This window comes from Ambystoma mexicanum, chromosome 9 (genome assembly GCF_040938575.1).
Source record: "Ambystoma mexicanum isolate Mex_15411 chromosome 9, UKY_AmexF1_1, whole genome shotgun sequence".
Lineage (NCBI taxonomy): Eukaryota > Metazoa > Chordata > Amphibia > Caudata > Ambystomatidae > Ambystoma > Ambystoma mexicanum.
In genome coordinates, this window is record NC_090931.1 from 360,461,728 (window position 1) to 360,476,069 (window position 14,342).

The following is a 14,342-nucleotide window of genomic DNA, read 5'->3' on the forward strand; positions in this document are numbered from 1 at the left end:
TATTAGTGCCTGTGTGTTTTTCTAGATTTGGTTTTAAATAAATAATTATCTCTCTTTTACACCAAGCTCTGGTCAGTGTTTATTTGTTCTACTATGTTCTTTTGACCTATTGTGAATACTCTGTATACTGCCTAACTCTTCTTGAGGGAAGTCTGACTCCTCAGCCACAGCTACCAAGTGAATCTGTGTGGTACAGACTGCTACCAAGTGGGTTTACTGCCAAACACCTGTAGTCTTAAATCTTTTGCAGTGGTCCCAGAGGGAACTGCACAGGTTTCTGCCTAACAGTCACTGCTGACATTCAATTCAGATTCTGGCCACTGGACATCTACATCACAACACTGAATCTTGCAAGGAACATGCTGAACCTCAAATTGTAGCTGCTCCCAAGGGACAATGGTTTGGCAACCGACATCATTAGTTTGTGTGGTTCTCTGAGTCTTTATGCTCCTCTTCTTCCTAGGCCTCTGTCAGGTCCATGGGTAGATTATATTCACATTAGATCTGTATTAAAAAACTATCATCATTCTTTTGTAAAAATCTATCCTTTTTAAAATCCCTTATGAGTTTGGTTTGGGCCTTGACTTTCCAGAGTATTGGTGTGTTCCCTAGCCAAGATGGAGGAAAGGAACAGGCTTCTGGATTGCAGGATGAAAGGACAAAGGGAAAAGAATGAACATTCTAAACAGCCTTTCATTTTAGATTATCTGTGAGCAGGTCATGTACAACTTTTCTTCATCAAGAAGTTCAAGAATTCAAGTCTGTCAACTTAGGTGGAGGACAAGAAGATTTTAGGAGTTTCATGAAAGAAGAAACCACTGAAAAAGATTAAAAGAAATCTTTAAACCAAGTAGCGGTCTGTATAAACAAATTATTACTGTGACACAAAGTGCTATTGCTTAGGGATTTATTTGACTCTGAGTTTGGGTTCCTGGGATGACTGTACATTTATGCGCATGTATTATCCAATGTATATTTCACTGGCGTGCGCAACGTAGCGTTTCCTTATTACTTTGACAGATGGCTTCTGTTGCCGCGTGTGATGATCGGGGGAGGAGATTCCCAGCATCGCGATCAGCTGTTTATCTTCTGAAGCCTTTCCAAACTGCGAGCTGCTCTCCATTTGGGCGTCAGCGTATCTGTGATGTGAGCTGCGGTCTTCAAGGCAGTTGTCGTTGAAGAGGTGAGATCCAGTCTTCAATGAAGCGATCGTTGATGAGGTGAGCTGTGCGCATTCCTTTCCATTTTATGCGCAGCGTATATTTTTCAATCTGCTCCGAATCTTACATGGCAGCACAGAGACTTGGGAAGGGTAGGATTCTGTTCTGACTTTTTTATTTGTTATTTAATGAAGCGCAGCGTGCCCAGCGACTGAAGGTACAGCAGGCTATACAATTAAAAACAAACTTCATGAACTTGGAATTAATTGTGAACAGCATTTCTTGAGTACCTTGGCAAGGAAGGTTTCTCGTGAAAAAACAATTTATAAACTCATTTGAATTAAAGTATAAGCTTCTGAATTGGCAACTACACAACGTCATTCTAAGACTCATATGGCAAAATGATTTCCAATCCAGCACACAAGATACAGAATGATCGTTACCAATTAAGGGCAACTTAGCTCTTTGGTCATTAAAATTCTTGCTTTCAGAACTTTTATAAAGAAAAGACTTTCTTCATTGGAACATTTAGGCAAAATATTCTGCCAGGAAACAGTTGAAAAAGTTGTACAAGTAGTTATGTTAGAACTCTTTCAAGTCAACAATGACCAATAAAACTTAGAGTTCCTCTTTGATGTCAATCTGTTCCAACACAAAGATTGAATCCTCTAGGCTTTTGGAGAGAAGTGTTCAGGTATTTAAATCATTTGTTTTAAGTAAATGCTTTAGGATAGGAACTTAAAAAAAGAGGTTTATTCACATATTTATATTTTCTCATCCATGCAGATGCCAGGACGAGTTGGGAGATCCAGTGTCTGATTTTGTTATGTTATACATTTCCCTTTCCTCCTGGGTTGTATCGAGCTCAGCTGCATCTTAGTAAGTTGAGAGCACAACATCTTAGTGGACCTGTGGTGTTCAGCAGCTCCTGCAATGTTCAGAAGACAGCCTCTAATGGAAGAGAAAGAAACCATGCTTAATAGCAGACATACAGAATATATAAATTACGACATGAAAATGTTGCATCAATGAAATAACTCCTGAACAACTTATTTTGTAAAAAAAAACCCTTTGTTATAAACCCTTGTTTTCTGAATTTTCCTTGAAACAGTTAAATTGGATTTGCCGACCACCAGACCAAGCTGATAAACAGGATTTAGAAATTATATAAACCTTGAAGTTTGCTCTTCACTTAAAGAATGATATATGCATATATACATATATACAAATATAACAAAATGTCAATATGGAAACCAGTAAAAGCAGCAAAACATTAATTACATCACAGTTAAAAAGGATAACTGATATTTTACAATATCTTATGTATATCTCTTGTCCATGTGTCTCTTCAATTTCGAACACTTCAGTAGTACATTCCTTGTAAACAAATACAAAGAACATGGATTACATTGTTAAACAATTTAATCCTAAAATCTTTGATCTCACAAAGTACATCTTGAGAAAGTAGATTTAATGATTGTCATCTTTGAAATATCAGTTAAACTATGTAAAACAATATGGTTAATCGTCCGATTAAAAATGTTCAAGTAGTGTTAACATCAAGTCGAACACGGTGTACATGTAACATTTTGAAAGTGATATTTGAAAACTGTACCTGATAACCTTCAGAGATGTTGCAGTGAGTTGGTGCGAGATTATCCTCCATAACACTGATTAAATTGTCGCCCCTTTAATGCGATGTAATATTTTGTTTCACCAATTCCATTTTTCGCTACATATGTAACGTTTATGAACAAAAACATACAACATTCATATAGTGAAAGGGTCTATGTTATTCAGTAACAAAGTACATTTTTCTGACAGTTTACTTTCATTGTTGCATGGGTTTCTGCGATAAATACATCAAGGTTGTTGATCTATTGCTTTGCATTTGCTGACATTATTGCAAATTATCATGTAAAAAATATATTGTTAATCCATAACTATTAGTATAAGACAATATATTATCACTTCTCATACCACAGACTGGTTGCAGTAGAAGAATAGTATGTTGTTGAAGTTCCAGGCTACGCTTATATAACTGCAATAATTAAGATATAAAAGCAAAAAATGACATGTAAAAAGATGGTCGTGGTCGATATTGACAAAGAAGTCTACAAGTCACTTTGTATGAAAAGCTAATATTATACATAACAATAATCAACATGTTTTAAGTTGAACTTGATTAAATACATATTTTGTATAGTCGCATCAGAAGGATTATTCTAAAAAAATTACTTGAAAGGTGAGTGAGGTTGCTGTTGAAGCTGGAATAGTGGTTGATGTAGCGGTCCTTTAATCTATGTATATATGCATACCATTGTTCGATAGAAAAAAATACATTAGTATTATAATTTAGACCACATCAAAAACGATTAAAAAAGTTTGTGTGCAAGCAGCTTGGCCTCACCACTAGGATGTTGGACATGTCTGCGGTTTCCTCCATGGTAACGGTCTGTACTTCCATCAGTGCGGTCTATGTAAAGACCATCATGGTCATTTTTTTTTAAATGACCTATTTTTAAAGGACGCAATGTGAGTGTGTTTGGAAAAGCTCCCATTGCACTGAACTATTGGAGTATCCCTAAAGTAGGGATATACAAAGTAATCTAAAGTTTAAAAAAATATAAACCACAGTACATTGTGTCGTGAAGGAAACTTGTGTAATAAAACATCAATGGAAATATTCCCCATCTGAAAACCGTTCATTACGTTACCTGTTCACAGACTATTTCAATATATTGAGTGGGCATTTATAAGACCTATTATACAGGAACATTTAGAAAATGGTACAATGTATTTACAAATTCAGCATGCACAACTCATCGGGGTCAGCGTGTGCTGAAATTCAGTGGAACAGCATTGGGAAGTAATTTGCAAAGGAGTCTGGGGCAACATTTTTTAGTGTTCTGTGCGTACAAATCTTCTGAGAAGTGCATGCTGCAGACGCGGAATTAATTGCCCCTCACGTCATCCAAGACATCCTTGGCTCTGCTTTCAATTTCAGAGGCTGGAACCCCGTAGCTTTAAATCCTTCGGCAATACATGCAGGACAGTACTTCAACTTAGCATGGCTGTTATTAGAGCAACCCAAAATGATACAAGAAGGCATTGTTGGATTGCCCTTATGACCTGCTAAAGAAATATAAATAAATATTAGAAAAGAATCACAATGAGTAAATCAAACATCACAATCCTTTAATTAAAACAATGATGTACGTTATAAAAGAATGGCACCTAAAGCAAACATGCATTGAAAACATGAGCTACGAAAGATTACATTTGGAAACAATACTCTGTAATGGTATGTGCTAATTACAGAGATAAAAATGCATAGGACGGTTGATAATGGTGTAGACCTTTTGAATAAAATAAAATGAGAATAGGGTGTACATTGTGCATAAAGCAATAGAAAGTGGCCTAGCAGAGAACGTTGACACTACAGAAAACAATAGAAAAAGTTGACTAACCGTTACTTAGATAATCAGATGAGCCGATTCAGCGAGCAAGATAAAAAGTGGAGAGAAGCCGATATCCGTTGTCGATTTCACAGATGTTTTCTTGGGGAGAGAGAGAGAGAGAGAGAGAGAGAGAGAGAGAGAGAGAGAGAGAGAGAGAGAGAGAGAGAGAGAGAGAGAGAGAGAGAGAGAGAGAGAGAGAGAGAGAGAGAGAGAGAGAGAGAGAGAGAGAGAGAGAGAGAGAGAGAGAGAGAGAGAGAGAGAGAGAGAGAGAGAGAGAGAGAGAGAGAGAGAGAGAGAGAGAGAGAGAGAGAGAGAGAGAGAGAGAGAGAGAGAGAGAGAGAGAGAGAGAGAGAGAGAGAGAGAGAGAGAGAGAGAGAGAGAGAGAGAGAGAGAGAGAGAGAGAGAGAGAGAGAGAGAGAGAGAGAGAGAGAGAGAGAGAGAGAGAGAGAGAGAGAGAGAGAGAGAGAGAGAGAGAGAGAGAGAGAGAGAGAGAGAGAGAGAGAGAGAGGAGAGAGAGAGAGAGAGAGAGAGAGAGAGAGAGAGAGAGAGAGAGAGAGAGAGAGAGAGAGAGAGAGAGAGAGAGAGAGAGAGAGAGAGAGAGAGTATATATATATATATATATATATATATATATAGGGGGATGGATCTGGATGAGGCGAGCGCAATAGGCTCGGAACACAGTCAATTGACACAGAAATATGTTGATTGCAAGGACGGGGTCTTCAAAGGAGAGTCTGGGGACACTTGGTCTAGGATGGCCATGCGGCCAATGGTTCCGTGTAAAAGAAGCCTTTGTGGTGTACATGGTATTCAACACCTTGCGCGTTCCCATCCTCCCAGCCCCCTTACGAGCACACACCCACAAAGGCAAACTGTCATTGATAGCAGAGGGGGGATGAATGTGGATGAGTGGAGCGCGACAGGAGAGTCAATTTTACTTACAAAAAATGTCTAGCAACTGTTCACATAACCTACATTTTTATTTTTGTATTTACTTTGGTAAAGTGGATGGCAATGATACTACAAATTATACTGCTGCGGTGTAGGTGCTCTGTATAAATCCATGTTCTTGTCTGTGATCACTGGGGAATTCATCACAAATGTCTCGAACCACACAGGCAGATATTACTCGTCAAACGCGAAATTCCAGTCTTCCATGAATCTACCACGATATGCCACAAGCATGTACCACCTGTGTAAGAGATACAGAAATAGTTTACTTGAATTAACCCTATAATTGCATTTTTTGTGTTTGCATTACTGTCGTAAAATTTAAGGCATTGTTTTGCTTTAAAAAGTACCTTTTCGTGCAAAGTAATGAGAGTACTTGTGAACAGTTTGGGAGATACTTCAAGGGGAAAGAAACATAATTGTTCAGACGATAAATCTAAAGATGAACACTTTGGTTTCACATTAGAATGAGTAATTTATTCAATTTACAGAACAATTCTTTCATCAGTGATCCATCAAAGTTATATTGATATAGGTGAACAACATATTATGTTTGCCGTCTCGGTTGTCAAATACACAACATATATTGGGCTTCATCAGGGGTTGGGCCGAGTGGTAAAAATGCAGCAGTAATGCTATTACCGTTTCATTACCACTCAGCCCAATCCAGAGTTTGGCCAGAAAGTGGGAGGTTTACCTACGGCTTTTTGATGGAGGTAAAAATCTCCCCTTTCCACCCATTTTCGGCACTATTACCGCAAGCGCCAAGAACCCCTACAGACCCAAATAAATGGGGATTAAAAGCACCACTACAACTTGGGATTCGGCGCAAACTGCACCGGAAGGAGTTGCGCAAACGCTAAAAGCATTGGGCGTATCCCGGCGCATTTACCGCCGGGATACCGCCCAACTCGTGATGAGACCCATGGAGTGAACTTACTCATTACTTGGATTACGAGGGCGAACTGTAGCTCGAAGTTCATGCATAAGGACCATCATCATTCGCAACACGGATCTTGTAAGGCAGGCGGCCCTGAAGTCATGCAAATCGGTAACGTATAGCGGGTTCCATGTCATTTCATCGCGGGATGTTTTTTTGCTGGGTTTTTTACTGAGATTTGTTTTTTTCCAAAAACCCATTGAAAATTTTTTGGGGGGGTGCTACCCATGCAAACTCCCCGAATTTCAAAAAAATTAGATTTTTTTTTTAAAAAACTTGCGGTAAAAATCCCTGCGAAAAAATTATCCCACCACGAAAGGACGTTGTACCGTATAGCAGTGGTGTCTCTTCTTCGACAATGTAGGCCAAGCACCCAGAGTTTTCTGTGCAACAGCAGTTCTCCACCGGAGTAGGAAAACCCTCACAACGATGGTAGGTACATCAGGTAGAAACGTGTTCCAATGCGACTGGGTTCAGGCTCCAGTAATCGTCTTGACTTTTTTCTCCTTCAAAGATTTCCATTTCTGAATATTCAGGCTCATACAGGTAGGGCTGAACTGTTGCCATAGTTCCTGAATAGTGAAGAAGCAAAGAATCAACAGTGAAGTAAATAAAACAGTTCTTGTTTGTATACAATGTGAGAAACCAGAAGGTGCCTCACCCACTAGTCCCCGTGGCTCGGTCATTCCAGGTGGCCAGGACACGGCCATCGCTTTTTGATCGAGTTCCTGGGGGTGGACCAGTGCGGGAGGATCACCTGGGTGAGGGGTCTTTGGGGAGTGGGACACCGGATGGTGAGATGCAGTATCCCCTTCCTTGTAACACCTTTACCCCATCCTACCAAGTAGGATATTTAGGAACTCTAACCCCTCCCCCCTCTTACGACACAAACACTTTCACACAGACAGCCACAATGAGAGAAAACAGACTAACACCTGAGCAGTATACCAGATGTGTCCCAATACAATGGTCAGGCGAGGTCAGGCAATTACTGACCATCACACACAACTGACTTCCATTAAGCTTCCCCACATGGATGAAAGGCGGAGCATGAGAGCACGCACTGAGCGAGGCAAAGCACACAAGGAAACAGCAGTTCCGAAATGCAGCTGAACGAGAGATGAAAGACAGCAGAACAGAAGGTGATCGCAAGGAGGGAAGTTCCCATGACCTTTTCGACAAGGAACAGTTACTTTCCAGAAACCTCAAGAATAGAAAGCCAAAGACCAGGAAACCAGGCTGAAGAGTCCTGCATTGTATGTTGGATACCCGGAGCCTTCCCGCATCAATAATCAAGTGGGGAGACACACCAGCCACTGTGGTACAGTCCTTGGCTCCAAGAACAAAACAGCATCAGTGAAATCAATACAGCCGGTGAGTTGGGGAGACAGAACAAGACCGTTCTGTGTCGAAGCCAAGGTTGCAAGCAGCAACATTTTATGGCGAGCGCTGGAACGAACGTTGTTAAAACGTGTGTGATATGAGACGGAAGCAAAGTAATTGAACTTTAAAAGCAAGATACAATACCTTTGACAGTGTGGTCCGGCACCACGCGGGTGCTCAAACGAAGGTCTCTGTAAGGTATCAAGCTGAGAAGTGGCAAAAGTAGATCAATTTGGTCCCGGCTGAGACAGACCAATTGAAAGAGAAGCAATTGTGAATTGAAGTGTTCCTGAGACGGGTCAAGCAAAATCCTGCGCAGGCGATTGGGCCATTAGCATTTCTGACCGAACTACCCCTTTAATACCAAATAGCTCCTCCTATTCTCCTACTCACTGTCGCTCTTACCGCTCTACCTCTACTACTGTTCCTATTCTGCTACTACCCCTACCTCTCTACTACCACTGTCTTCCTCTCACCGGAACTCCAGGGACATCATTCCCTGCTCACCTCTCGTCAGACCTCCAGACACACCCAGACACACCCCTGTACTACCCACTACCACATATCTCCTTCACTTCCTACGCCCACCGCCTACTTTACTTCCAGTACTACCGCCACCTCTACCACTACCACTATTACTACTACTACTACTACTACTTCAGTCCGCCACTACTCCTACTCTACCTGTAATACTCACATAAAAACACTCCACAGACCCCCTTGTTAACAATAGCGTCTGCACTCGAATCGCTCGCGCCTCCACTCGTCTTTCCGGCATCCTCCACCATCTCCTGTCCTCAATCAAGTAACTCCCACTTGCACACTTGCCTGCTTAAATACCCCACCCCCTCCTAGGATTGGCTACTTACCCTGTCCCGGTCCAATCAACTACCTGCCTCCAAGCGGTGTGACAGGGGAAGGGCATGGCAGGGCTTAAAAGGGCTAGTAAGAGTTGCCCCTTTTCCAACATGGACCCTGCTGTAGTCCGGGGACGCTGGAACATTCAAGGCATGCAGGGCCTTTAATAATAATAATTATATCCCTGGAGGTATTGTTGTTACGGCCTTAATGGGGGCCTTTATTTATTATTTAAATTCCCTGGTGGGCTAGTGGGCTTGATCCCCACGTGGGCTCCGGTGTTGTCGATAGCACAGGTCCTCTTTGGTGCAGAGCATCCCTATTCATGTCCTCTGCCTGCCGGTATTGCCACATTCTGCAGCACCCCTTGACAGGAAACTGCGGCCTCACAGTTTCCTGGCATCCTGCTTGGCATCTCCCTGGATGACTACAGTGCTTTTTCTGCGGCCCAGAGGCCGCCTTCAATGCCTTTAAGGAGGGGTGGGGATGGTGCCTACCTACATCCAGGCACCCATGGGAAGTTTGGGTGCCCCCAACCCCATCTTTCCTTGACAGAGACTGATCAACAGCCCTGTCACAAGGTGGTGAGGCTGGCCGAGGGCGGCCTGGGAGGGCACTTAAGTACTCTTTGTGCTCACTTGAAGAAGTCAGTGAGGGCCCATATGACAAGGGAGGCCCAAGTAAAGCCATGTGTATAGCCTTAGGCCAGAAGAAGATTGGCAGAGACTTGCAAAAGCCTAGCTGCCCAGAGGGGAAACAGGAATCCCCCCTACCCTTCCAGCCCCCCCCCCAGCAGAGTGCTAGGATTTGGAAATTACTGACTGGAGTACAGCCCCCTAGAAGGTGTAACATGCAATTGGTGATGGTGGCGCATGCATCATCACAAAATTACAGAAGGGAGGTGGTGGCGGACAAGATGGCAACAATGCCTGTTGAGTTTGCAATGGTGAACTTTTCCTCTAAAGAGGACATAGGGGGGATTCTGGCTGAAATCAAGGCCCTCTGAAACGACATCAAATAATCCTTAACAGACATACAGGGCAAAGTGGAAGTGATTGAAGGGAAAATAGAAGGCCTTGAGGGCAAACAGCTAAACGCGAACTTGGTGGAGATGCACCACGCCAATAGAGGTACGAGACAAACACGTACCCCCAGCTGCCTTCCACAGTGAAAGAGGGCAGATGGTGGCTGTAAAAGTAAGAAAATCAGCGGACCTTCTCCAGAGAAGCAACCTTGAAAAGGTACCCCCGAGACAGACACCGAAACAATGGAGTAGTGGTTCCTAGGGATGAAAACTGGACAGTGGTATATATGAGTGATGAATCATTGATTCAGCAGGCAGTAGCAGACCTCAGGCGGCCCTCTCCAGAAGAGAGGGTATCCCAAAAACAATGTTCGTAAACGGTTTGGTTACATTCAAGTTGAAGAATCAGGTAACTATAAGGGATTATTCTATGCTAGCAGGGGATAAAGAGACATGTGAAAATACTGATGGGAGATATTTTTTCCAGAAGGAACAAAGGCAGCTTGTAGGAACTAGACAGGGGCAGCACACGTACATATGGCTACTGTGACAAGGGCACAACGAGGGGAGCAAAGGTTGACGGTGGGAACGCTCAATGTGAAAAACTTCCCCACAAAAAGCTCTCCAATTCCTCGTGAGTTTCGTAATGCTGCTTTAGATATACTGTTTCTACAAGAGAAAAGACTGAAAGAAGGGGAGGAGAAACCGCTTAGCTGGGTAGGTGTGGGTCAAGTATAATGTGCATTCAGTAATGTTAAACGGGGTGGAGTGGGCATTCTATTGCACAAGCGTCTCAAATTAAAGCAGGTAACGCTATCCAGAATGGTGGATGGTCGTTTGATAGCGATACAGGGCTCGCTAGAAAGGGTGCAGATGGCGATGGCCTCAGTGTACGGCCCCCCAAACCCCCAATCAGCGCCAAGCAGCATTTGATGACCAGGCGCTTGACACAATCATGGCCCTGAGAGGAGAGCGAATTATCATAGGTGGAGACTAACTCCTGGGCTGATGACAAAATGGACACAGCCTCTGTGAAAGACGCAAACGCAACAGAGGGAAGGGACCAGGACGGAAGCCTTGGAAGGGCTATAGACCAGAAGGGTTTGATTGATGGCGGAAGTCACTCACCCTGGTCAAAAAGGCTACACGTTTTACTCAATACCACATGCAACATATTCTAGAATTAACTATCTATTGCTGAACAGGGACCAAGAGAATAGAATAGGCCAGTGTGAGAACAGACCTACTGGGTGGACAGACTATGAATGGTCCACATGACTGTAGACATTACCGGAATTAGTAGAAACGTCGCCAAATGGAGATGTAACTAATCCCTGTGGCGGGACCTGCTGTTAGGTAAGACTTTCATAGCAATGATGAATCTTCCTGACCTGCGTCCAACCCAGCGCATTTCGCTTTACTGGTACCTCAGTGAGTGGGAACCTTTTTCCACTCACAGAATCTTTTAATCTTTTCATGGGTGTTATTTTTAAGACTCTCCATAGTTTCTTTTTAACTTTATCCCCTTTGACAACTTTTGGCACATACTGCCTATTGTTGCTGGGTTGCCCTTGCGGCTCCCTTTTTTTTTTTTTTTACTTTCTCTGGCTAACCTTACATCCTTGCACATTAGTCTCATCTAGGCAGATTCTGAGCTCGTCCAGCAGCAACAAAAACCCCACACACAAACATCTGGATGTCGTACAACACACTGGAGTTTAAGGGAATTCTCTGTGGCGCCCCCACTGGGAAACACCTTGTGCCAGACAGATAATTTGCCTCCAACCTGTAGAACACTCAGTCATGTGCGAGTATTCACATAAAAAAACAGGGTACTTTCTGTACCCTGAACCCAAGAGCATTAGGATCTGCAAGCACATCAGTCACATATCCGTTACTGATTAGGCTGGAGATTAGGACTTTGTAGAAAAAAAAATGAATAACCAGTAAGGGCCAATTACAAAATGTGCACATGCCTCTTGCCCAAATCAGTTTAAGACTTTTTCTCACACATTGGGCTGCCTCAGACTTCAGCAGAGGGGGGAACATTCTCTCAAACCCTCAAGACTAAGTATTACCAAAAGCCCCCAGCAGAAAGGGAAATTATGTGGAGGGAGGAAACCATCCAAAGTGCTCTAGCTGACATGAGAACCTCTGCAAATGTCAGCCTGAGCAAACCTGGAGAGAAAGGGGTACTTAATTGTGCCACCATTCCTCTATGGCTGAAGAAACCACACAGATTCCCTTGGCAATACAGTAAATTCAAATCTGGTATCCACGAGAATTTCTCTGTGTTATTATACCTTTTGGTGCATTATAAAGGTAATCTTGTTTATCTTTCAACTGCTGTGTGCCATTACCTTCAATTGTGAGGAGCCATCAATATTCGTTTTTCAGTTTAAGTACGTCTAAATATTTAAACTCACGGTTATGTGGGACTCCATTAGAAATACACTATGGATAACATTTTGAAAGATGGGGCTATTACCTGTAGGGTCCTTTGGTGCCAGTCATGTCGGGTTTCATGGTGATCACTCCATTACTATCAATCTTAATTGTGCACAGAACCTGTTCATTTTCCCTGTGGCCGAGCCTGAGTGCAAATAGAAAAACATTACTGGATGCCAACATGGAAGCCAAGGAAACTAGCAATGGCAAAGATTTGACTTTTGCAGTTCACTGAATTTTGCATTAAAAAGGTGCGAATTTGTTTGGCCTCATAAAGAACAGCCACAGCTCAAAGAACATACAAGCTGAACAGACGGTTTTCATGTGGCCCGTTAGCCTTTGCTTAAGGATTAAATACTTCTGACATTTTACATCAGCAGTTGAGGCACAGAGCCTACAGCTTACCCAGCCTACTAGTAAGGCCCATAACAATACTTCAGATCTCTGTACCAACAGGCATGACATCAATAATATTAGAATCGACTTTCCAGGAGCAATTCTGAATGGTTATAAACAATGTCCAATAGAAACAGGTTTCTCCCAGAAATCTTTACATCACACAGCTGAACAGTGGGACTGTACCACTCTGAAACAGAATACAGACCCTACAGTATATGAGACTACAAGAGGCAGGGCATGTACTGCTTGCAAATTATCGTTTACAAAATAAGAATATTGTGCTTTACCAGTCATGCCAAAGAGGATATCAGCATTCATATAAACATGATAGTTATAATAGAAGTAAGGAAGAACCGATAGCACAAAGGCATATGCAATTTCTGGCTGAGAAATATTTCAGCAGTATGCCTTGCCATTTACTCTGGAACAACTAAGATTCTGCTCTACTCAGTGCTTGCCTTTAAATTTCAAGCTTAATAAGAGTTTAGGTTCCAAGCAGACCTCAAACCCTCCAACTAACTGAAGCCATCAGTTGTGGAATGTAAAAATACCACATTCAGATATATCATTTTTAAGGGTGGTTGTCTAAACATAACAGAGCAACATTTTCATAGATTACATCACATTTCATGCTTTCAGCATAAGGTTCACTGACAAACTCTCTGTAGACTTTAATTCTTACTTCACTTTCATTTGTGCATTTCCATACCAACCAGCTGTCCCAGTGAGATAAAGGGAGAGCGAGCAACGGAGAAAGAGAGACACACAGAAAGACAAGCAGGGGTAAAATAAAGATGAAGCAACACAGAAGGGGGTTGAGAAAGACTGACTAAAAGACTGGTAGACTTCTACACGTAGGACGGGGAAAAGGATCTGGGGACAATAAACTGGGACGAGGGATGGGGGTCTAGGAACTGGGGCAAGGGTCTGGAGTCAGAGCCTGGACCAGTCTCTGCGCTATTCCTACTCTTTCCCCTCAGAGCAGTACAGCACGAACGCATCAGAGAAAAACAAACTGCAGACCTGAATAGGAAAGTGAGAACCCCAAAGTGTATTTTATAAAGCAAACTATTGGTACCTCATGCAGCACAATTTGCTTAATTCATGCAGTTGCCAATAACCGTGACAAATTGAGCTTTGGTGATGTTTTTGATAGACATAAAAATGTGTAAATAGATTTTTTTTTTTAAATGTTTTTAGGAATTCTCCACTTGGCCTGTGACCCCAAGACTTGGGAAACCTGGAAATAATTGCTATCTTACATGTGTTGGAGTGAAAGAAATAGTCCTATACGTTTTGCTCGTTTGTTTCCATCAAACAGACATTTGAAAAACGTACCTTAAACCACGTTTAATATATGGAGCAAGAACCTTAAATAGGGTGACATGTTGTGTAAATCAACACAAACCCCTGCTGTGGCGTTTGCAGTGTCAAATGTCTTAAAGTGAGCCTGGGCACATAGGAAAATATTGCTTAAGGTTGCACAGTGATATTTTACCTGTCGTGTGTAAAATGAGTGAATTGAGACCTATTGACCTCTTAGAAATGTATGGTAATACAGGTGTAGGTCAGGAGTCTACAACCTTTGGCTCTCCAGGAGTATTGGACTACAACTGCCATTAGCGTTGCAAGCATAATCAATAGTGAAGGATTATGGGAGGTGAATGTCCTAATACTATGTTTAGACGCTCTTCTATGCAAGTATATTTGATGTAATG

General features: G+C 42.3%; 1 protein-coding gene across 2 annotated transcripts in view; it reads right to left on the reverse strand.

Annotated features, from left to right (window-relative positions):
• MKS1 (MKS transition zone complex subunit 1) overlaps positions 1-14,342 on the reverse strand; it is a 927,592-nt gene that overhangs the window by 559,050 nt on the left and 354,200 nt on the right. For both annotated transcript variants that reach the window (XM_069614786.1, XM_069614787.1), the window contains exon 7: positions 12,266-12,370. In XM_069614786.1, the coding sequence (XP_069470887.1) occupies positions 12,266-12,370 (105 nt within the window). The remainder of the gene's footprint in view (positions 1-12,265; positions 12,371-14,342) is intronic.